This window comes from Nothoprocta perdicaria, unplaced genomic scaffold (assembly GCF_003342845.1).
Source record: "Nothoprocta perdicaria isolate Ctin4 unplaced genomic scaffold, notPer1 scaffold_1, whole genome shotgun sequence".
In the NCBI taxonomy this organism is placed as follows: domain Eukaryota; kingdom Metazoa; phylum Chordata; class Aves; order Tinamiformes; family Tinamidae; genus Nothoprocta; species Nothoprocta perdicaria.
The window spans coordinates 14,858,922-14,883,906 of NW_020454093.1; the positions used below are offsets into that span (position 1 = coordinate 14,858,922).

The 24,985-nt window shown below is 42.2% G+C and overlaps 1 protein-coding gene across 2 annotated transcripts in view; it reads right to left on the reverse strand.

Moving 5' to 3' along the window:
- RAI14 (retinoic acid induced 14) overlaps positions 1–24,985 on the reverse strand; it is a 68,072-nt gene that overhangs the window by 15,284 nt on the left and 27,803 nt on the right. For both annotated transcript variants that reach the window (XM_026038065.1, XM_026038060.1), the window contains exons 2-4: positions 18,854–18,984; positions 3,570–3,658; positions 1,796–1,860 (exon numbers count right to left, since the gene is read on the reverse strand). In XM_026038065.1, the coding sequence (XP_025893850.1) occupies positions 1,796–1,860; positions 3,570–3,658; positions 18,854–18,984 (285 nt within the window). The remainder of the gene's footprint in view (positions 1–1,795; positions 1,861–3,569; positions 3,659–18,853; positions 18,985–24,985) is intronic.

Here is a 24,985-nt window from a genome sequence, read left to right on the forward strand (position 1 = left end):
TACAATAAGACCCAACCACGCTCTAAGGCAATTAGTCTGAGCTAGTTCAAGCTTTTGTCACAGGAAATAACGTTTCATTTGTAAAACTAATGCCTCTATAACTCAGTTATACTTTSCAGTATTTTTTAGCTAACAGATGCCAATAACCAATCTAGAATTTGAAATAATACAAAAATACCCAATTATTAATCTTTATCAAGACTTGCGTTGGTAAAGAAGATTTTTAGTTTCAGCTTCCAGTAAATAAAAAAGACATCATCCTGAAATAAAAGCTTTCTAGAAGACAAATATTGGAGTTTGTGCTTTCATATGCAGCACTTACTCTTGTAAAATTTCTAGGTAACGTGGTTCAAGAATATTATCATACTTTATACAAAAATGACAATATTCTGCCTATATAATAATAGAGCCTTTTTAAGTTCAGTTTTATCATCTTAAACTTAGACATTCCTCACACATATAAACAGCTTACATCACATAAAGCCAATCCACAGAAGTGATAATTGATGCAAAGGGTATGAATACATTGGAGACTCTTACCAATTGTTTGGCACAAAAACATGAACATTTCTAAATATATTTTCAATGAAATCAACAAAATATTTGTAGCTGTTAAGTGAATGGATAACAAACACTTGGCATTAAAAGCACATATTCACATTAGCTGCACAAAGAGTTGATGCTGCTGCTGCTTGCGATACAGTCAGCGACAGCTTGATGTCACTGTTTATGCTGTAAATGAAACCCATTTAGGTTTAGAACTGTTGCATTTTTATTAAGAAAGTGCAAGGAGGGGAGTCCTAGTGGTAAATAATGACCCCCTTCCAAGGGTGCAGGAAAAGGGAGGCAGCTCACAGTGAGTCTGCAGGGAAAAGACTGGACCCTGCATGGTCAGAGACCTTGACACAGGTTACAGGAGAGCGCAGAGAGCCCTGCAGTCACTGGAAAATAGGAACTTGCAGGTTAAGATATAGGAACCATTCTCTTTATCACTGTGCTCAATGGTAGTGCTATTTTGTGTGTTCTTTAGTTTGTCCACAGTCTCATGAATAACTCCAAACTCCATTGCCTTGATGACCTGCATCACCAAAACTCACCTGGTTGTCTGAAAGGGAAGAGAGATTGTCTCAGATGGACAGTATCTCTGCTTGTTTGCTAGTGTACATTTTCAGCCTCACTGTCACTGAAATCTTCTCTCCATCTCCTCTTTATTTTTCTTTTCCTTTTCCATCCTTTCTACTCTCCTTCTAAGCTCTCACTGCCCCTTGCCTCACTTCACTGAGTATTCAAGCAGATATGGTATTTTCCATATTTTATCATCTCAGCTACTTCAGTTTCTTCTCTCTCTGACTCTGAACATGAAAGACACTTCTATAGTCAAGAATTGATTCTTTTAAGATAACAGGCAGAAAACATTCCAGTAGATCAATGCCAAAGCCCCAATACAAATGAGAAATGGTTTCCTCATATACTTCTTAACCCACTTGCTCCCAAAGCATCCAACCACACAGACAAAAGATAGGAAATTAGACAGGAGCTGCTTGAATCCAACCCCGCTATGTCAGATCAGAGGGAAAAATGAAGTTGCGGACCACTCAGTGAAGACACCACACTGCTCTCTGTCCCCCWTTCACACAGTGTCATGAAGATCTTAAAAGCAAGCACCTTTCTTAATTGTAAAGGAGAAAGGGAGCAACAAATAGGACTGTTGTTTAGATTATTAGGAGAAAATATATATTTTAAGAGGAATTGAAGAAAATTTTCAAGATAAAAATGAATTTAACTTCTACTTTACCTGAAGAAGCCGCTTAACACAATCAGGGTGACTGTTCTTTGCTGCAAGATGTAAAGCGCTGTGCCCTAAGTTAATAAAAACAAAGCAAAACAAGCATTCAATCACTCCAAACCACATAAACTCTTCTGTGACAAGGGTGAAATTTTGTCTATATTGTTCCTATCAAAGCACGAGAAAAGCAAAGATAGATAAAATAGGGTGCTACATCAAACAGAGTATCAACCAACTGCTGTTCCAGCAGGTGCCACAGAACGATCTTAATGTCTGAATTCACACATAAGAACYGCACAAACCCTGGGCTGAACTACCTTGACCAGCCATCAGTCTAATACTGTGTTTTTGTTTCTGATGAAAACTACATGTTTCTGTGTGGAGAGATGCTGTACATTTTGCTTCTTCGAAGAACACTTTTTCTCTATTCTTTACTCCTCGGAGGGAGATATTTGCCAAGTGTCTTCATGATTTCTGCCATTTTAAAATGAAAAAMCCCACAGTGGTAAAAGCAGGAATAGCCAAATTTGCTAGCTAGCCCCACAACAAACTTTCCATGGACTGCATACACAAGAGCACATCTTGCAGACTCCCTTTTCTGTCAATTTACTCTACTCTTGTGAGCTCCTAGTATTATATATTGCTATGTAGTATAGCGATTTAYTGACTATGGATTTATGATGAAATATTGTGATATCTCTTCTAGTTTCCTCTACAGAGCAACTGTTAAAGAGGCCAAGACAACAAAAGAATAGATTATCCATGAAGGGAAGAAAGAAGAAGCCAAGGTTTAGTACTTGATACAGGCAGCAGAGCCACTTGTGACAGTAGAATTGTATAGAAAATGATGGGACTATTACAGAAAAGGCTTTTCCTAAGGAACGAAACACTGGGGTGGCACTTCCAGGAAAGAGATGGCAACCTGTTATTATCTCAACAAAGAACTAACAAAACCTGAGGCAAAATTAAGTATGAACTCTGTTTAATAGTCTATAACAAAGTGCATATATTCTCTTATCATTATATGTAGATTCTGAATAATTCTTCTAGCATCGCAAGCATTCTGTGTGGAGGCAAATCCTTTCACTCTGTGAAGGCAATTCCTCAAAGCAGCCATGGTGGCCAAAAGAGATGCAGTAAACCCAACATTTACACCTCATTAGCAGAGACAGGATGCTGATAAGGTGACTGAGCTCACCTGAGCAAACACAGGTAGGGTTTCTACAGATGTGTCAACTGAAATCTAGTAAGACTAGTCTRTCAAAAACGGCATCTATCATTCTCCTAATGGAGTAGTAATTAAGGCATAGGGCTTCTGAGGGCTGGAACTGCACACTTAAAAGCTCTTAGCTCTACTTTGCCCTGTATCAGCTCTTTTCACTATGTCATAATCCCGGGGAAACATCTTCTTGCAATTCCTGTACAGTTAATGGGGTTAATAGCTTGGATATACATAAAAGCAACACATTAAGGTCTTGATTTAATCTATGCAAAGTCCCAAATGAAATTAACAAAAATATTTTTAATGTAGAATAATCAAGTGACTATTTCGCAACTGGTCTCCAGTGCAATGCTGACATTTATACTGTTAAGGCAAAAGTTTGCAAGGGCTTAGGACCTGCAGTCTTCACTGGGATAAACCAGGTACATCTGCACCTGCAAACGGTACAGCTGCTCTTCCTACGCGGGGAAGGAAGAAGCAGTGCTGTTATCTGCACAACCAGGAGCTAGACAGGCTCATTTGTACCGTGTTACACGTGTGGAGAGGTCCAGAGAGACGTACCTGCCCCGTCCTGGGCTGTCACGTCGGCACCGTGTGTCACCATGATCCTGAGGCATTCTGCATGCCCTTTGGTGGCTGCCAGGTGAAAACTGGAAAATAAAATCCGTATGTCACTTTTATTAAGACTTCATTTCTCCTTCATTCACAAAGTGCTGGCAAGTTCTCTCCTCCTTGCCCTTAGATCTTCTGGCACCCCTCCACCACCTCCCACAAAGAAAATAGCTCTGAAAGTGAGAAGGCAAATTCAAAAAGTTTTTATATTCTTACTTTTTACACAGGTTGCTGTTTCCCTAAGTGATCCCATATACCTTATGTGCTTCTAGTTTCACCCTATTTCTAAACCAASGGCCCTAGAGATGTAATATATCCCTAGAGAAAGCCAGAGCTTGGGGAATTAAGAAAGGAACATTCACAAAGACTGACTTGGGCTTAGTTGGTTTACTCAGCCTGATCTCCCTCTCTCTATGGACAAAAATCTGGTTTCTCTGAAGGTTTCTACATTTGATTTCTAAATTAACCTACAACAATTTCTGCTTCTGAAATGTTSTTTACAGAGCCAATCTTTCTTCATCGTAGATAGAAAAATCAGTGTTTGTGAATATCCCCAGGAGGAACCAAAGCTACTGGATATTTGTGAGACTGTGCTAGAGATGTGTGTTTTTCAGGTTTAGCTCTGGCTTTTCACTGCAAGCATCTGCTTGTTTGAACAGCACAAAATTGTACAGGTTACACCAGAGCAGGACCCACACAAAAGCACCAATTACTAAAGGTTTAATTACAGAACAGACCCATGAAGCTCTCCTGTCTTTAAGCCTTTTTTACAGCTGAAGGTTCATCTTTGAAGTCTTTGGCACCTCCGGTCCCATACATGTGCTGTCGACTTGCATTAGGACAAGCAAAGACAAAGAAAAAACTTTTGAAAATGGAAAAGTCTGTATCACCATGATGCATATGGTGCCTACTCAGGTGAGTTTAAAGACATGAACACAATATAGGAGGGCATGTTACTCCCCACAGTCCTAACAGGAAACAGCTCTGCATATCAAGTTGATCTCAGTGGAAATAGGGTAAAAAAGCAAATTATAGACAAAACACTTTCCATTATTATTAAATTGTTTATAAAGAGTTTAGAATTTCATGACTAGACCTAAAACTATAAAACACAGTATTCCAGGGACGTTTTCTAGTCTTATACAAGAAATATTCATTTTTATCATGAGGTAWCACTGATAAACATTTTTTTCCATAGAATCTTGAGGCAGTGTAACAAATCACACAGACACACCAACCACTGTATTTAAGAGTTCATATTTTAAACAACTGTTTCCTTTAAATGTTAAAAACCTCACACCAAAAACTCAGCCTGTGACGCTGGGACTAAGAGGCCTGGCTTAGTTTCTGGCACAGAGCAGGCCAGCTGCAACATTTGCTTTCTCTAAGCCSTAGGGAATTCTCTGGCACCTTCTTGAAAGCCCAGCAGAGAAGATAACCTGCAGAGAAGATCTGGGATAAAGCGATGAGCGAAGGCCAACAGGGGAGCATCTGCCTGGGCTGCTGCTGGAGTCTGCAGGAGCAGAGTCCTCTGCCAAGCAGAGCAAGCGCCTCGTTTCCTCCAGGAGCCCCAGCATCAGCAGTGCTCAGGCTTTGAGCCATTCACTGCACATACGAAAATACCCTGCGTGCTCATCCTCACCCTTGCTCCTGCAATAAACAGACCGCAGAGTTAACACTTCTGAGGACATAACAAAGCACTGCTGCTGGCGGATCTCTAGGCATTGAAAAACAAAACTCTTCTGTACTTGGTGACCAATGCAAAGTTGTATAAACGTTTTCCTTTAGAAGAGGAGGTTTCTCAGGGTCTCGGGAAATGGCTGCATTCTGACAAATTCCAACACCTCTAATTTAATCAGCACAACATACCAGCAAATGCTGGTCTCTTGAGGTACATTTGTATAGACATGTACTACAATCAAAGTCACTTAAAGACTCAGAAGGCTACGAAGCACACACCTGGCTCACTTACATTTTGACAATATTCGCAAGAAAAATACACCAGTAATAATTACTGGCTAAATCAGGGACATTAAGGTTTTACAGACAGACTGTTTGTATAAGATTGTGCCAAATGCAACAGAAGTAGGCAAGTGCAAAAGAAGTTTTATTTAGGTAAAACCAGACTGCCAAGAAAGCATCAAAGAGAGAAGAAAAAGTTARCTCCTTCAGGCTCTGCACGCATGAATACAACAGTCTCACCAATACAAAGGATTCCCACAGCAATTCTCATCATATGCAGCTGCTTGGTTTCAGGCTGCCARAATTTTTGCCAGTAAGAGAAGACTGGTTAAAAATACAGCATCTCTCAGGTAGATAGATGAAAGAAAACATCACCTGCAAGCAGCATGCGCTCCATAAAAGACGACAGAAAGATGGAAGGATGTAACAAGCTCAAAAATACAGCAATTGTCTGGAGACTCCCATGAGAAGAGAGGACAATAGGGTTTAACTCAGGGTCAGTTATTCACAGAATTCACAGAATTCACAGAATTCACAGAATATTTAAGGTTGGAAGGGACCTCTASAGATCATCTAGTCCAACCTTCCTGCTCAAGCAGGCACAYCTAGAGCATGTGGCACAGGGTGGCATCCAGGCGGGTTTTGAAGACCTCCAGAGTAGGAGACTCCACAACCTCCCTGGGCAGCCTGTTCCACTGCTCTGTCACCCTAACAGTAAAGAAGTTGCTCCTCACCTGGAGACGGAACTTCTTGTGTTTCAGCTTGTGGCCATTACCCCTCGTCCTATCGCTGGCCACCAGTGAGAACAGCCTGTCCCCTTCCTCCCTGCATTCTCCCTTCCTGAACTTATACATATTAATCATATCCCCTCTGAGCCGTCTCTTCTCCAGAGAAAACAGGCCCAGCTCACTCAGCCTCTCTTCATATGAGAGATGTTCCATTCCCTTGATCATCCTGGTTGCCCTTCTCTGGACCCTCTCGAGAAGCTCCACGCCCTTCCTATACTGGGGTGCCCAGAACTGAACACAGAAGAAGAAGCCTAGATGAAATTGTGTTGGGCTGCTACAGCTCCCTCCCATCACTTGCTGTGCACTCCCTCCTTCCTTGCACTGCTACCATCTCTCATGCTAGCTGAGTTTAGAGCTAATAGCCCCTTCCTTTTCTTCTTCCTCCTCCTCCTCCTCTTCATCTTCTCCTTTTCAAATCTCAGCAGTGGATACTGAGGGCTGCTGTGTAGCAAGGGAGGCTCTCAAAATAAAGTTATCTGTAGATGTTTATTTCAGCACAGAGTAATTCTTTACCAGCTAAATAAACTTTCCTAAAATATTCGAGGCAAACGCTGCAGGTTTCCAAATGCTGCAGTTCTCACCATCTGGAAGCCTTGAGCCGGGGTGCATTTTACTTGCATCTTACATGAATAAACTTCCTTTTAAATGAAAGCAAACAAGTCTTCCTCGCTCTTCCTGGTTGGGCAATGACTTAAGCAAACAAAAATAAACATGTAAGGCTTGATTTGGAGCAAGGGCTGCACTGAAGGGTAGAGTCTCACTCAGCCTAAAATCCCATTCCAGCGTAGTGCATTTTCCCTTCACAAAGGAAAAGCCTGTTGCTACTGCTTACAGGCAAACCTGTTGATAACCCAGGCTGAACTGGGCCAATTGRTTGAGGTAGATTATTTCATTGCTTCAAAACATTTCTAGGCTTTTCATTTATCAGGTCTTTTAGTCTGTCTCCAGACCTTTCAATGCAAGAGAGCGGCAGCTGCTCTTCCCGGTGGTTTCCAACTGGATCCAGTTAGAAAGTCTGCACTGGAAACCTACCTGCCTGCAGTCAACAAAGATCAGTTGGTTGATACTGCTTTTATCCCACTGGGATCACTCAGTTCCTACCATTACTCAATGAAAAATGGCATTCTTCAGGAAGAACATAAAATCCAGATGGAGAAAACAGACATGAGAGTAAAAAGGAACAGCAAAATTTCATTTGATTTGGGGTCAACTGGAAATCTCAATTTTTTCTCCTGGCCAACTCAATTTTCCCTCAGTCAAACAACATTTTCAAGAGCACTGATCAAGAGGTGGCATTTACGCATGCTTGGTGACCAAGGGAGCGTTCAGCCGCTTTTGACATCTCCAAACTAGTTGCAAACACCAGATTTCTGACAAATACGAGATAGCAACTGGCAAAGTGCTTACTCCTAAATAAGCCTGTCCCTTTTTCAGGGCAAAGGATATTTCCCATGTCTTAGTTACAAAGTCAAGCTAGCAAAGGAGAGGAGACTTCCTCACTGCCTGATAGAGCACAAGAGTTCAGATAAAGCTGGTCTTTGCTAAGAGGCCGAGAGTGAGTGTTTCCAGAAATTATTCAAATGCCAGACAGCCTAACTCACAGTAGGAAAGCACTGTCATTTTCACTACTTAGCTCATATCAAGAGTTTCTTGATAGCGAGGGGAACTGAATTGATCCACATTTAAAGGTTAGTCATGTAAAAATGGGGTTAACTATCCTTGTGGAGGTAAAGTCAGCAAGAAAATACAGGTCTGCTGAATCCGCGCTCTCTGCTTAACCATTTACAGAGCTGCACCCTGCGTAGCTGATCCCAATCCTCTTACCGAATGTTATTTTGACAGCTGGCTTAAAACAAGTGGGTGGTCCTTAGAGCTAGGGCAAATACCACAGAAGTCGAGTGGAACATGATGGAATAAGAATCAATAAATATGAAGGCTTAATTTAAAACACTAACCTTCTAACATCAGGAAATTTCTATTTGTACAAAGAAAAAAATGAAAAAAAAAAACAGAAAATTATCATGGGCTCCATCTTTGCTGGCAGGGTCATACTCAAGAGATGCTTTGGGGTACAATTAGTGATCTCGGCTGCAARGAATTGCTCTGTGGCCTGAAAGCAGAGTATTTGCCACAACCTAAAGCAAATAAAGAATGTGACTGAATTACGAATGAATAGAAAATGGCAAATACAGCATTATAACAAACGTAAGGCAAAGTCAAACTCATATACAAGCCACATGCTGCAACATACCCTCTTTCTCTGCCATTTTAACCTGAGTGCTCTAAAAATATTTTAAGTGCAGGAATGTTTGAAATACACTATGAACTCACATACACTCATCGTCAAAGTTTATTTTGAGTAAAAACAGCCCTCACCAAAGCCGATTATTCTTATTTTTCTAACGTACATCAACTCTTTTGTTGCATTTTACAAAGCTGTACTTGTCTGCCAAGACTTTCATGATTTACGGTTTCCTGACTGACCGACACCTCCCCACAAACAAACAACACAGATAAAATAAAGACACAGAGCTGCCCTGATGCTGACTGAAAAAAATACTGAAGTGGAAGAGTTTCAACTTCTGCTACCAGGCCAGACAGGCAAGTGATTTGCCAAGCTATCTCAGTCAGGAAGAGACCCACGGATAATCTGGCTGCTTTTCTGCACTGAGTTGAACTTTTACACATTTTGGAGGAGGCAGCATCTGGTTTGCAACTGTGGTGATTTCACAGACACCGTTATCCCTCAAACTACACTCCAGGCCAGTCAAAGCCTCAATTTCCACTTCAGTAACACCAGCAGAAATAAAGATATTTGATGGTATCTGGCTCTTGATTGCTTTCCAACACAGGTCGTGCAGCAGGAGTGCCAGAGTGAGCTGACACGGGCGAGACAGGGCCATGAGGACAACCTGGACAGCCTTTCTGTGCATAACAAGTGCCTGCAAGAGCTCCRCAGCAACTTCAACACAGGCTCCTCTGTCATGTGGCAAAATGGCCCATAATTAGAGAGGAACAGTATCTATTTATCCATTATTATTTATTTATTTAATATATTTGTCTATTTACTGAGGAGGAAAAATAGTTGAAATTAAAAGCAACGTTTCCCCCGTTTCCTCACAGTGTCACAGGAACAGCCCTGCCAGGGCACGGGAAGCAACAGGGTTGTCACAGCCAAAGTGGCATTTCAACTTAAAACTAAGAACCACCATTAAACCCGAAGCATTTCCCTGTGAAGGTCACTGAATCCTTATCTTTCCCTGATTGCATTAGTAAGAGAGAGCCTTTCTTTTCAGAATATATATGTCTTAGGAACAGCTAGTTATTCAACATATTTTGGGATATGTTACACATCTTTAACCCAAGAGGGAGGAAATAAAAGGTCCTGCCTCGTTATTAATGGAGTCCTTCCTCATCCTTTCTACCTGCGCACTAACCGCRGTGGCAGATTTCACAAGTACCAGCTTAAGTTACCCGCAGGCTCTCGTCCCTCCCTCTTTGCTCTCATCCCTCTACCTGCGCTGCTYCCGTTTCAAAGTCTGCTCAGCTGCAGTAAAGCATTAAGACAGGACAGTAACTTCCACTGCAGGGGCACATGTCCAATTTGCACCCTTTTAGGTACTGTCTTTGCTTGAGAACTTCAGTTTGATGTCAACTTCAGCTGCACAATGTACCAGGCTGTGCAATAAGGATTCACTGAGGATGGAAATTTGGACAGGAGGAGGCACCCATAAAAAAAAATCAGAAAATAAATCACCACAGGAGAGTAAACCTAGATCATGCTGAAACTGCTCCTTCAATTGCAAAATGAATGGTGGTTTATTCTTTCAAAACAAGACAAACATGTAGGCTAGTATATACAATTTGTCTTAAAAACAACAACCAACTCGATCTAAAAACTCTGCGAAAGTGAAAAACGGCCTGGGCTCCTGGGMAATCTGCATGCCTAGCATCCATGCTCTCCTCTGAAAATGCCAACTTAAAGAAAGACTGGCCTCTGGAAACACGGGTGAAGGTTGCCAGCTTACACTGCTATCTGTGCACAGAGGCACAAGAAGCAAACAGACTCACAACTCAGAATGTGAACCTCCTTAGACACCCTGGGAACAGCGTGTCTTTTGGATGAGAAACCAGGGCAAAAGTATTGTTACTGACTGAAAGGATCTTTAAAAAAAATCTCTGTGAGTTACAATGCGTGCTGCCCTTGTACAATCAGTTGTTAAGATTACTGAGTGCTCAGATTCTTGCTAAGAGCAGAGGGCCATTAGATAGCAAGCAAGAAACACAGGCRAGGACAAAGAGCGGACTAATACTGAGCACTAAGCATTTCAGGTTTAGTCCAACCCCTTACATGAGAATGAGATTTTTCCAAGAGGCCAAATCTGCAAGAAAAAAACAATAACAAACAAAAAAATCCACTGACTTCTTCCCAGCTACTTCTGCTGCTGCTGAGAGTGCTCTGCAATAGAGAAGACTACGAAGACATACTTGGCCACTCAGCTGCTTTCAGCAGGAACGCAGAAACATTGTCTGCTGGTTCAGCTCTGAGCCATCTATAAAGACATGCAGCTAAAAGAAACTTCCCCTCAGAGAYACAAAACACAGGGAGCAAACAGAGTTTCAGACCAGCAGATGTAACTGCTTGGTCCCCTCATCAGCCTCTTCCTAGATGTGCAAAGGAGCTGCTCCTCACATCTTCTGAAATGCAGGTGGCCGAGATGTTTGGAAGGAAGGTGACACAAGCAGGTGTGAATTTATCTGCAGCTGTGGGAGTTTCTTCACCTCTCTGCCCCTTACCAAAAGCCCCTGTAAAGCRAAGCGATGCACACAGCCTGTGTCCTCTCCTCTACCATGTAAGCTGGAGGCTGCATCTGCTCCCAGGACACACAAAACTTACTAGCAAGTCCCCATGTGCCTCTTTTATGTTAGCATATACATTGGAACAGCTTTCAAGAAAATACTGTTTTCATATAAAGCTTCCAGCCTTGCCTCATAGCTGGAGGAATCTTGTTTCCATCACGCACACCTCAGGGCTCAGGCATTAATAAAAGGCAAGCCGGCTGAGCGGCTGCTTTCTTAATAGGCAGGAGGCAATTGCATCATACAGCACAGGAGCTGGCAAGCAGCAGACTCCTGACTTTAGCCTTCAAACTCAGCAAAACATCTACCCAGCTGCTCTTCAGAGAGATTTTTGGGATCCCCAGAAGCCTTATATTTTTCATTCTCAGGTTCTGTTCCAGCAGTTCCATTTTCATAGGCAGTTTTCTTTGGCAAACTCTACCACCACATTACAAACTCCCACTTCAAGTCTGAAACATATAGCCTTTTCTCCCATCTACCATTAATTGTAAACCTAAGAGCTCACAATTTCAATTTGTTATATTAAGTTTCCCGCAGAGTACCCATTTTTAAAGGCCCTCAACAGCTGCCATCAGCAAATCGTGACACAGAACTGCCAAGGGACAGCTTCACAGCACTCCTTGGCCTTGACAGGAAGCCCAAGAGTTTWGAAATGCTGCTTTTATTTTGAGTATTACAGGGTAGGATGATGGAGGAAAAGTGCAAGAAATAGTGAGGCTGAAGACTACTCAGAAAAATGTGAAGAACCTAGAAACAAGTGCAATATCACCTGTGCCACTAAAGCCAAGCCTAAGGGATGAAGAACAATTCCTGCTGTTTCTTCAAAGAGACAGCCTACAGAGAAAGCCCAAAGGGAGCACATTTGGCTTTTTGAAATATATGCTTTCTCATGACTTCTCATCATAGGATGAAATGGAAACCCCAAGGGCACCATGGAATAATTTTCATCATTTTCTCCTCAGGTTAGGTAAAACCAGCTTCGCTCAACCGCTCTGCTGCCCTTAGGTGTTGCCTGCAAGGGCATATAAAAATAGAAGTTAAAATTAAGCTAAGCAATGGGAGCAAAACCTCGATCTCTCTCCCTCACCACAGCCTGTGTGGTACTGCTGCCCATGTGCCAGCAAAAGCCAATAACCACAAGAAAAGTCATGAAATTTATTCCACTTCACAAAGAAATGAAAATTGAAGTGCAATAATATGTGCCTATATAGCAGAACTTACATGTACTGATGACATGGCATTGCTCATTCTCCAAGACTATGGTTTAGAGGACCCCTTGAAATTTGTTTYATAAGCTCTTTAAATGATTATAGCAATATATTTTTATTTAGTATTTTAGAGTAACTCTACTACAGAAGTTTTGAGCTGAAAACTCCCAACTTTCTGAAAACGGAGAGGGACTAAAAAACAGACATGTGCCAGAAGAGATGGCCACCTTTAGAGCTCTCCTGTGTTTTCCATTTATAATTTTACTAAAAAAAGGTATACCTGCAAAGCAGGTAGCAAAAGAAAAGGAAGAGCTATATAGCCAGATAATAAGCAGCCAGATAAATAAGCAGCCATCAGCAGAGTCTATTGTGTTGGTTTTCATTTTAGAGCTAAAAAGCARATTCAACATTTGCATGCTGCTCTGTTTTGGCTCCTCTTCTCAGATTACATTTTTTTTAGCTAGTAGCTGCCAGTTGGTGTAATTAAAACCTACACGCACAGCTCATTTGGTTGCATAAGTCTTTGAAAAACACGTAAAMCAACTGCAGCCCATTATGTAGATGTAAATCCGTACAAACAAGYGCCGCTCCGGTGCCGTCCCAAGGCTTCCACCGGCCTCGCTGCCTCCCGYGAGCCCAAGGGCCGCGGCTTCAGGGCAAGCGCACAGAAACCTACAGTCCTCCGCGTTATGCTCTAATTCGAGCAAGTGGTGAACATCCTGAAACGTGGTCGGGTCTGGAAAAACCTGAGTGTTTGGCAAGGCTGTGAATGGAGGTGCTTTAGAGGGACTTCTGCCAGGTGCATTRGTCCTTTCAGGCCCATCCTGCCCTTGGAAAGAAATGAGAGACTTGGGCTGCCAAGGGGGACCTGCAGAGACCCTTCACAAGGCACCTTGCTTTCTTCTGGGACGACAGTCCTACTGATTGATAATGAACTGGAGCAGATTATTAGGAACAGCTGTCCTGCTACAGCCTCAGAAAAACAAAACAGGAGATGCAAGCTGGTTGCCAGCAGAAATACYGACGGGTTGTTTTCTCCTTGAGCTCTAAACATCACCTGTGGGAAGTGCTGTGCATGGATGTGCATCCATGGGGTGCTTCTGACAGCTCAAAGCCATTTACATGAAATAAGGATTTTTTTCTTTAGGTAATACTTGGGATGTATATCATAAAACATAATACATGAAAGAATGTGAAAAACTTCAGTTTCTCAAAAGTGAAGATCAGGATTTTTGTAATTGATATCAAACATTAAAGCTCTAATTTCTCTAAGGAAGATAGTCTGTCCAATTATTTTTTTGTTTGTTTGTTTTTAACATCAAGGCACAAAATTATTCAAATGTCTTATAAATATTCTAACTTTTAAAAAAAGCATTCTACAGAACTTAAATGTTTACAATTCTGACAGGGATATAACTAGAAACTAAAATCTATSCCATAGCATGTCCTAAAGTCTCAGCGAGGGCTCATATACTCCAGCTCTGAGCAAATGGTCTTTATATTGCTGCAGTCAAGAGGCAGGAACAAACCACTTGCATGAAGTCTACTCTTTGACTCTCATTTAAAAGCTTTGCACAAGGTATGATGGTCAATACAGTAATGTTTGTACAGAACAAGGAATTTTTCATGTATCACCAAATTATAAAATGAGAGTTAAATATAGCTCTTTCATGAAGATATGTACATTTCCCCTTTCCTCTTGTATTAACAGTTTGCTTATGCTGCATGTAACAGTTAATTAGTCTGATTTTCCATCCTGGCAGAGGATGGTTTTATCCAACCTCGCTCAGATATTTCATTAGCTTTTCTAAGAGTTAAACTAAAGCGGAAAGTAACATTTCAGGAAATTTAGTATCAACAGCTTGACTGAATTCAATCCTTCAGGGAAGAGGAGGGAAAAGGGACAATACAGATCTGAAAACTTCAGGAAAGTTTTAAGGATACAAAAGCTTTCATATCCAAGCCTCCCAAGAAACTTAACTTATAAGTAAGGTAGGAGTAAAACATAGATTTCAGCTATCTCTTGACTAGATATAAAGTACAGGTGCAGATCACTGTTGTCTTCTTTATGTTGTGCATACTGAGAAATCTAGACATTGATGTTACCATCTGGGCTATTTTAACTTAATTATGATAAAAGTAAATCAAAAATTACACTGCGGATAATTTTGGGTCACTGGAACATCTACAGATTCCACTCCAGCAGAAATGATAATCCTCAAATCCTGAGCAGTAAACCTTTCTTTCTTCAGTAAACCCATTCTGACAAATTTTTCAGAAATTGAGGTCATTTTCCACTAAAGTATTTGAATACATTTAAGAGATGATAAAAAAGGCTGGGCAAGATACATCTTGGAAAGCACGGTGTCAGACTGAGTATTTTCAGCACACACACAAGACAGCCATGAGGAGACTGCCTGGATTGCAAAGGTCTTCTCGAGGCTCTATTTATAGTATCTCAGAAGTGACGAGGGGAGGGTGTTGCAATTTTTGAATTCCTAGGAACCAGTCTCCCTGAGAAAATATTTCTCTCAATTCCATGTCACTTCTATCTAAGCTATTTTCTGTGCTTTTCTCAACTAGAACAGTGATAAGTCTACATATTCACTCAAAAGCTCCCTTYTAGGTTAGTTTAAAGGAAAGGCTCCCTCTCAAAAGGTATTTAAATCCTGACTTACTTTTCAAACAGTGGTGTCCTTCATGGCACTTACAGAATAAAACCCGAAGTGAGGCAAAGAAAAGGAATACTATGTACAAGACMAACACAAAAGAACTATGTACAAGATAAACATATAAGATATAGGATAGGAATATGCTCCAAAAATTTATTTGCAGCTTAGCCTTGGAGGCACGAACATTCGGTTCAAATGAAATTATCTCATCCTTACTGAGGGACGTTGACAATAGCTTTGTGAAAGAGTCCTTGAAAAAGTGCGTTTGTGGAGGTTTCTAAAGCTTTTTTTGTGCCATTGTCARGCTCATTTTATTAAACAACAGCTGATGCAATTGCAGTTAAAAAATTCACAGGGCCCTATTGTTTCATGTAATAGCCATAAGCMTTTAATTCTTGTTCAGTACCTTGTAGAAACATGCAAACATGGCAGCGATGCACTGGCGTGCAGACAAAATAACTTTAGGACAAGAAAGTGCTGCCATTTATACACTATGAATCATTTCCAAATATTTTTTTCAAGAATAGCTGCAGCTTCTTTAAATAACAACCCATTTGAACACTTGCTCTTGTGGAAAGAGCAGCAATGAATGAATTCTATCCCCTAGTGAAAAGGCCCTCTTTCAAAAGCCTTTTTTTATTAGTTTAAGTGGGATTTAAATGATCAACTTCCAAATTGGAAAGAATTGTTTTGTTGTTTAAGGAAGCTAGACAAAAAAAACTATCTGGCAGAATAGGACTACAATGGCAGAGTCAGATTTCCAGATAGGTTCTGTTACAAATGTGCTTGGCAGCAGTTTGTCTAGTGTAAGAGGGAGCAACAATGGGGCTGTGTCAACTTATGCCAAGGGTGGATTTGCTCCACAGCCTTAAAACTGATTTATTGTTTAGAGAAAGGACTGAGTCAGAGGCAGGGTGGTGGTGGGGAATGTCAGGCAAGTCTTTAAAAACCCAGCTTCATTAGTTTGACATTTTTTTTAAGGTACTGAAGACTTACAATCCCTAATGAAAATTTGGAAATATTACCGCAGGGAATTTATTAGCACCTAGCAGTTCATTAGTTTAAGTATCTATGTTTCATCCCACAAAAGCAAGCCATAAAGAAATGGATCCATAAGAAAGAGCCAAGAGAGGATATAGGCAAAATTTAGGAATTACATCCAAAATTGAACCAGACCTAGAGCACACTGGCAGATTTAATTCAATAGGTGAGAGGCTTCTGATCTCCATTCTTCTCAGTTCAAACATTTTAGACACTTTACATTAAGACGCCATTTAAACATAAAACAAAATAAAAGCCTAAAAACTCCCGTGGGCAGGAAAAGTTACAGTCCTCTACACCCCTTGTTTAAGTCAGGATACTACATCAAATACTTTGCTTGAAAAAAAAAGGTCGGAGCACTACCAGACCTTTTGTTGTTGTGGGTGGYTTACTTGTAAAAGGAATGAAAACAAAAGCTTTTAGTAGAAACACATCACACCTTGAGGGAAAGGAGAGTGACAGGCCAAACACAACTGYAATATTTGTTTCTCCTTTTGTGCTTTCAAGCACATTCCACCACAGCAAAGTATTTAATCCTGCTAGGCAAGGCGTTATATAATTGAATCCATTCTGCTCTTGGGTCACCTTCAGCCTGATGATGCAAACCAGTGCATCAGCCCATGCCCACCAGGATCAATGGATGGCTCCATGTGTCCCTGTGTCCCTCCTGCCCTTGGAATGGAGGAGAAATGAGCCCGGGTGCTATGGACTGGTGGCTGCACCTCACTTGGCAGTCAAGAGCATGTATTTTGGCTTTGGAGCCAGTGAGTGTATGTGCGTGTCTATGCAGTTTATATGAACACACAGAGGCATCAGACACATCCACAGACACTGAAAAAAAAAGAAGGAAGGACTCTCAAGTGGGAAAAACGCAAACAAGATAGCTGCCTGATAGGAATAAAGCACACCAGAGTACGTTTCTGGGTCATGATGGTCCTTGGTACATGTGTCTCCCCAGATCAGTGTCATGGTTCCTACACCTGTCAGTCTCTATCTTCTAAACCTGGAAAAGAAATAACCTGAGCAGGTCTGCAAAATTTCACAAGGCACTAGGAACTGAATCAGTTGACTCATTGTCTTTCTGCATCTCAGAAATGTTATTTTTCTTCATTTGAGTGCTTTTTTCAAGCTTTTTTTGAAACCACTGTGAAGAAATAGTTTATAATTAAATGGTAATCAAATGAGCATACTGAACTAGCAAAATTAGAGCTCTTCATAGCAGTAATACATATTTGCTCCAAGCAATTAAAAAGTAACCATATCTGTGACAGATGTCATGATCAAATCTTGTTTTTATTTGCAGATACAAGGAAACTTTGTAGTGTAGCCCTCAAAGGCTGAGAAACATCGCACCAGATCCCTAGAGTAACAACAATCTCATTCCTTAAAAATCAAAAAGCTTGTGTATTTTTATAGAAAATTCCAATCTTTACTCATYCCCTAGACAAATCTGTGATGCCCAATTACATATGAAACTTGCAAAACAGGAGCTACACTGGGTATCACAGAGCTGAAGAATCAAGCTCTGAAATTATTTTGAGTATAAAAACGTGAGAAGCTAGACATAGCTGTAATTCAGAAGATTCAATAGAAGTCATGCTTTAATTATGTCCCTTCTCCATTTCAAAAGAAAAACATGCACATGCAGCTTTTTAAAATTAAAACCATATTAAAGCATGGAGAAAGCCCACTTGAAGTAATTAGAGGACTTGGACTTGGGCAGTAAGAAGTTGCAGGTCAGTATGAGTCACTGCCGTCATTCAATTGCCTCAGATGCAAAACAGAAATAGAGCAGATGGAGGGAACCAAAACAGACCAAGCAAGAMGCAGAGCGTGACAATAATAAATACAACCCAGAGGTAATTCATTACAACTCGTTATTTGGTATAAACTGCCTTGTGCTGCTTCTCCCAGTATAGGAACTATTTTCCTTTCTCGCCATCTATCCACAGTTTTATAAAGGCCCTGGTTTTTCCAAGGAATGTCTAACTTAACYACTTAATCATCTCTCCATTCTGCAAAAAAGAGACAAGACGTTAAAGGACAGCATTCATTAGTTGTAATTTTCTTACTGGAAACTTCAATTTCCTCCGCAAGTCAGAAGTTCACAGGATAATAGAAAAGGAAGACTAGAAGAGGAAACTGCTATATTTGAGACACATATTCAGACTGCAAATGGAGTCCCTTTCATACAAAATTCTTTYGCTGCCAAATTCCAATCAAAGCAAGGAACAGTCCCAAGAATCATTAGCATGTGCAAGATTTTAAAATTCAATCACCATAGTTTCAGTGCAAATTAATCTATTTAAAAGAAAATTTATCTTCAGTTCTATGTCATTAAACTGATGTCCATGGGAAAATATAGCTCCAATATTAATGCTTTTTCAGAGTTTTCAATCTGCAGTGTGATATGAAATTACTAAGTCCCCAAATAACTTGTCCRAAAAGGACACCGATCAGCCCAGCAATCCAACTTCAAGCCACCTCAATGGATTCACGATTCTGAAATGGAATTCTATATGAGGGATTACAAATACAGACCCTCAGACAGAAGCCTTCCAGAATGTCCTGTGCTTCAGGTGAAAAGGAAGCTGCATTTCACACTGATCTATTCTGGGTCTGGTTCCTGCAAGGGACGTGTACAGCCCATGCTRTTTCTTTGCTCACTTGGGCTCAGTTCCCAAGTTTAACGACGGACTTACGCAGTTTTGCCCTCGCTATCGTGTTTGGTGGCATTGGCTCCCTTTTTGCCCAGCAGCGAAGCCACTTTCTCGGGATCGCCGTTCTCCACCGCCTGCAGCAGCCGGTCGTCATTCTTATTCCACTCATTGGTCTGGAGTAAAAGAAAAAGAAGAAATAAATATCAGTACCAGCACTAGGCCCAGGCTTCTCTGAAGGATYGTCCACACCCTTAGCACAGAAAGCTGAAACAAAAATGCAACCTAAAATACAGCACTGGCTCCATATCTCCATAACTCCCAAGGACTAAGCGATTGGCAGCTTTTCCCAACATAATGCACTAGATTGTTCTGCCCATCCTTGTCAGCTGGATGAATAAGAGAATACTTTCATCTAATATGCTGATTCCTCCTTTCTTTCAGTATTTTCAGGACCTGRCCTATTCCATCTGCCAAGCCTCCAAGTTGCATTTAACAAGAAAAGAGAGGATTTGTAACCTCTCCYTATCCTATAAGATGACAGAATTAAAAAGAAAAAGATTCTGGAAAGGAGTGAGAACTGTATGCATGTCTTCTCTGGAGTGACAAGGGAGCCCAACCTTCCAAAGAGCATCTGGAATGAAACCTGCACGTGGCCGAGCCCTGTATCCCRCTCTCCTCAGGAGACCGCGGCCTTCTCCTTGCCTGTCACTGTGGCTGCCTATTTACCAGCACAGGATTTCTGCACAACCTTGGCAAGGTCTGAATTCATATTCATATGCYCCTTGAGCAGTGCTGAGGCAAAGGGAGCCTGGGGTGCTCACTGGTATGCATGCACACCCAGCAAGCTGGGCTCTCTCCTCTTACAGAGCATGGGACTCCAGAGCATCAGTTACATCAGCAAAAAGATGTTTCTCTTTGCGATATTTAGCCTCCGTGGCAATGAGTGCCCTGCCAAGCAGCAGTCTCCAGCTAAAATGCAACTTGGTTGAATATTCTTCGTTGGGGGAATTTTGTGCTTTTAAAGGGAGCCTATTATTAAAAGCAGATGTTTAAAATTTTTTCTTACTTGTAAATAAAATCCTTTAAAATTAACACAGTTTTTGACAGCATATTATGTCTTTTCTTCTGGAGTTAATCCTGTTTTTATTCACCACTCAAGCAYGAAAAAGATATTTAAATAGAGGCTATTTGATGAATCAACTTTACCCACAAGCCTCCAGGATGACTGCAAAGCGTTGGCAGCCCCTTCYTCCTGCACTTCTTTTTTTTTAATAAATCTTGGGAAGGGAACGGGGAGACTGCAAGCAATATGATAATCTACACACGCACTTCTAACAAAATACCAACCTGTACTTCAAAAAACAACAAAAAAAGAAATGCAAGAATTTAAGATCTTATGACCTGAAATAACCTCTTTTGCTTTACTTTAGAAATACGAAACAGAGTTAGCTAGAGGAAAATGTTAAGATTAAGGCTTCTTACTGAAAAACCTTGGCAGAATGGATTTCAGCATGGCTATAAGAGCATGCAGCTTTATAGTATCAGTGTAGCCGAGTCTTCCAGCAGTGTGGATATTTAATATTCGGCTCTTAAATTGAAAAATTAGTGGTATATATCCCAATAACCCACTTAGCAGTACTCTGACATAAGCAAGCAAGCACACAAGCGCCAACCCTGAAACTTAAGAAAGACCCAAGCTCAACAGCCAATTCCCCTTGCAGGGGTTGCTCTGATAACTATCACCCTCACTATAATTACGCTGATAATTAACATCCCAAGCCCAAGAGAAGCCAACACAGCTGGGTCTCAAGTTATACCTCAGTACTTACTGGTGTGAAGTTGTACCTGGGAGATTTAGASACTGAACTGGGGGAGCCTGGGGTGCTCTGACAGCAGCTCTTTCCTGGTGCAGAACAATACTGAGTTTTGGGTAACACTAAAATGCACTGGCATATGGTACTAGCCTCTAAATGTGGTTTTCAACCACACCTTTTCTGATAACCAAAATACATGTTCCTGCATTTACAGCTGAACTAAGACTTCACAGAGCATCATTTCAACGCCATCTTCCCGTTCATCAGTTAAACAGCASCAGCTTCAGACAAGCTGTAATTAATGTAATTGCTAACCTGGGCTGCTCTGGAAATACTCAGTTCCATCAGATTCATCATGCTAATTCAGGCTATCAGGGTACATCTCCTCATTTTTCATGCAAAGCTGGTAACTCCTTTTCCCTCTCAGAGAAGGCTGAAGGCCAGAATAGGAAACTCTATATTTGGTTATCATCTCAGATCCCCATTTTCAGGACACTAGTCCCGGTAGCTAATTAGTGTCTTTTCTTCTAAGCACCTCCTCAGAGTTGCTAAAGGAGCGAGTAATTTCATAGCGACTGCCACATCCCTAATCAGCTAACATTGGTTCTTCCAATTGCATGTTTTCAGATTTCCTCTTAGTGATGCTATAAAAGCTTTAGCACCACTGTACCAGCCTCATCAGAGATGTGCTCATTTAAAAATTAAAACAGCTGCATTCCATGCAAGAGTCTTAAAAGACAACATTCTGTATTATGCTTATAAAAACTACATATTTTTGCATAAAGCAACGACAATTCTGTTCCAGGGCAGCAACAAGATATTGCTATAGTTAGTTTTACACTCACGCTACTTCAAAATTATACACTTACCTACAAGGCAAGTTACATAAATCTATTTACAAATCTCATGTTCTATTTACAAAATGCAACAAGGTTCTGCAACCAGCTTGTCCACACAGATGACCCCACTAGGCAGACATCAGCTGTTGCTGAAGAGTCCTCTGCCACTACTGAGCTGTTTTTATTCCTCTGCTGCATTCAGATCACAAAACGGGGTCCAAAAGGTAAAGATACAACAAATAAATAAAATAAATGGAATGACTTGGACTCTAAAAACAAAACATTTCAAGGGGGAATTTTAGCCCTATTACTCATTCTCTTTGTGGGGAAAAAAARAAAAGAAATAGGAAAAAAGAGAATCCAAATGACAGCCAGAAAGCCGCGGTGCCAGGAGCTGGCCAGGAGTCGCAGCCCCTTGGGTCTCACACGGTCTCCTGTAACTACCAGTGCACCGCAAGGCCCCGGGGCAGAGCACGACGCTCCGAGCAAAGGCAGCGGCTGCTGCAGGAGGCAGCGCCTGACGCTGCTGTGACACCAGCCYGCCTGTCACACCTGCGCCCAGGTGGCTGCTAGCGTCTCTGGAGTCACCTTGCTGAAAACACAGGTGCTCCCAGGCCTGGCTGTTCATTTCTGCGTCTCAGCGTGCTGGGCTTGAGGGGCTGCAGGGCACCACACGACACGTTCCTGCCAGCCTCTCCCTGGAGCTGCTCCGGGCCTCCGTGAGGAGCCAGCTCCCGCAGGGAGCACGGTGGCTGGGCCAGCTGACTCCACTTCCCCAGCGCCACCCTYCACACGGTCCTTGGGAAGCTCCCGATCTGCCCCTGCCCCTTGGGAAGCTCCAGCTCTGCCCCTGCCCCTCTTTGGGGCAGTGCAAATATAGGTTTCCTGTTATGATGGAGATGCCGGGACATGTATTGTTAGGAGCAAACTAGCAGAGGGCACTGCAAGCTCCAGCTTAGTGCTGAGCGGCAGGATATCTCCAGAGAAATCTCTTATCAAGTATAGCACCACAGCAATAAAACTTTCACACTCAGGGTGTTAAATGGATCCCTTTCATCAGCAATAAAGCTAAAGAATTTTTTAAGAGTGTTATAAATATGCAAACTAGCCAACTAAATACTGTGTACTGCATGAGATGGAGCACTGCATGCAAATACACACGGAACACCGGAGCAGCTCTGTGTAAAGGCAACCACTGCCTATAACACTGGCAATGTCAGAGCCTGGAAAAGACAGCAATGTATGTGGGGGTTATTCCTCCCAATAAACAGATCCCTCCTCTCTTCTGCAGGCCACATGCCAAGCAGGGGGCATTCAACCCGCTGACATTCTGCAAGGACAATAATTTGTGAACACAGGAAAACTCAACTGATGAAACACATCCGAGCGCATTTTACACAGTCCATCTTCAGACCAATTAAAAAAAAAAAAAAAACTCTCCTGTACAGTTGAGGCAATGATATTAAAATTAATGGGCATAACTTATCAGGAAACAAGGCAATACTCACCAGCACATGGACACAATCTGACTGAAACTTAATATCCTTCTTAAGGAGAGTCTTTATCCTTAGATTTCATTCTCCAGGTGAGGAAGCGCCCTGCGTGGCAGGGCCCCGGAGCATCTCTCCCATAAGCACTAAGTGCTTTCCACGTTTAACCGTTTAAGACCGTGCAAAGGGCAGCAGGGAGGAGAGGGCCAGGCYGGGGATGGAAAGTCATCCCCATGGGAGGCAAGGTTAATGGAGGCCAGGGACAGGGAAGAGATGATGCACTCGATCTACCCCATCAATTTATGAGTAGTCACTAAAAAGGGCACTCAAGATTTTTACTAAATCCTTTGCAAGACCCCTTTTTAATATTTTTTTAATCACCACAACTATCACATCAGGATGTTTAACCCCGTTGTCTTGATATTTCCTGCGTATGTCATGCAAGAAATGACAACGTATAACAGGAGCAGGCAGCACTGCTGCTCAGCTTGCCCGCAGCGTTTTCCATGCACTAAGAGCTGAACAAACACGACTGGACGAGGGTGTTTCTTTATCTTTGGCAGGCAGCCTACAGGAGATGATTTCAGTGACCTTGCATTGTTGCAAATCGACTGGAGACAGATTATGTTATCTCCACTGAAATCAGAACTGCAGGGAAGCTGAGGAGCACATTGAAATTCCTGGTATTTTCAAACTCAGCAGCTCCCTGTCTGAAAAGGAAAGAAATACCTAGAGCCCGGTGTGGAACAATCGTGTGGCAAAGACGCTGGACGTCACCACATCACGAGGTCACCCCGAACCCCCCACACGCTGGGCTTCCCAGGACAGCCTTAAAAACAACAGCTCTGTTGTGGGGAAGGCGGTCACCAGAGGAAACATCCCTCAAAGTTAAGACAACAAAGGAYGGCCTTTCTCTAAAGAATGGCTTATCTGAAAACATTATAGTCCRGGAGACAGTGGGATAAGCAGCCGATACCTTTCCCAGCCGGCCCGGCCCTCAGTGGCAAACCAGAGCAGCAGAGGCAGGTGGGGAGGATGATGATGGTGATCAGCAGCGCCTGGTCCAGTCTGCAGCAGCAGCTCCCAGAACATTCAGCACCCAGTGGATACGACAGGCTGCTGTCTCTGGGGTCCATTTCCATTCCCATTTCCACTTCTGGAGCACCAGCCCTTTTCCGTCCCATTCCACATCTGCTCATGGGCCACGTAGGACACCAGCGCCTCGGAGAGCCGACCTCTGCTGCACTTGGCCACCACTGAACGCTGCATTCTGGATGTCATTAACCTCACTGCAAGCGAGGGCCTGACCTCTGCTTAACAACGTGTCAAAAAAGCTACCAGGACAAGCCGTGCGACAACAGCTTTGGAAGTAATTCACAGTGATACCATCTATACATCACTGTCTAATTGCTACACGAGGAAGAGCCTTTCCAGCTTTACCTGGTCACCTATGCTCCCTCTTTAAAGTGGCTGATGGCTACTACWTAATATTTACAAAACAGGACAAAGCATTTACAGCTCACAGCTTTTCTTTAAAGGTGTAAACAGGAGTGGCAAAACAAGTTATCCGTGACCATCTCACAAGCAAAAATGTGCAGGTGTCACCTCTCTCCTGCCTATTGTTACCTGTGCCAGGCTGGGGTAAGGGGCTCTACAACGCGACAGCCGGTGCTGCCTTTGTGTCAGACCACGAGTTCCACGGGATAAACCCACCGTGCAGAAGGCAGGGAAGGAACAAGGAACGGTAACAAAAGGCTAAGGGTAGATTGCCACTAAACCTTGATAATTACTCATTCATTGGGCAGTTCCTGTGGATAAAGAAGTGGTTATTACTCAAGCAAAACATTTTTTCCTGCGGAACCCTGGAATAGCACAGCTGAGTGGCAAGGCCCTCAGCAGGGCACTGCTGTGGCCAGTGGCACTGGCTGGAAGGTCTCCGGCAAGCGGGGGAGAGAAGGGACCTCTCAGCAGCAGCGAAGGGGAAAGACGACAGGCCTGAAACCCTGAAACTGCCACCTGAGACCACAAGGT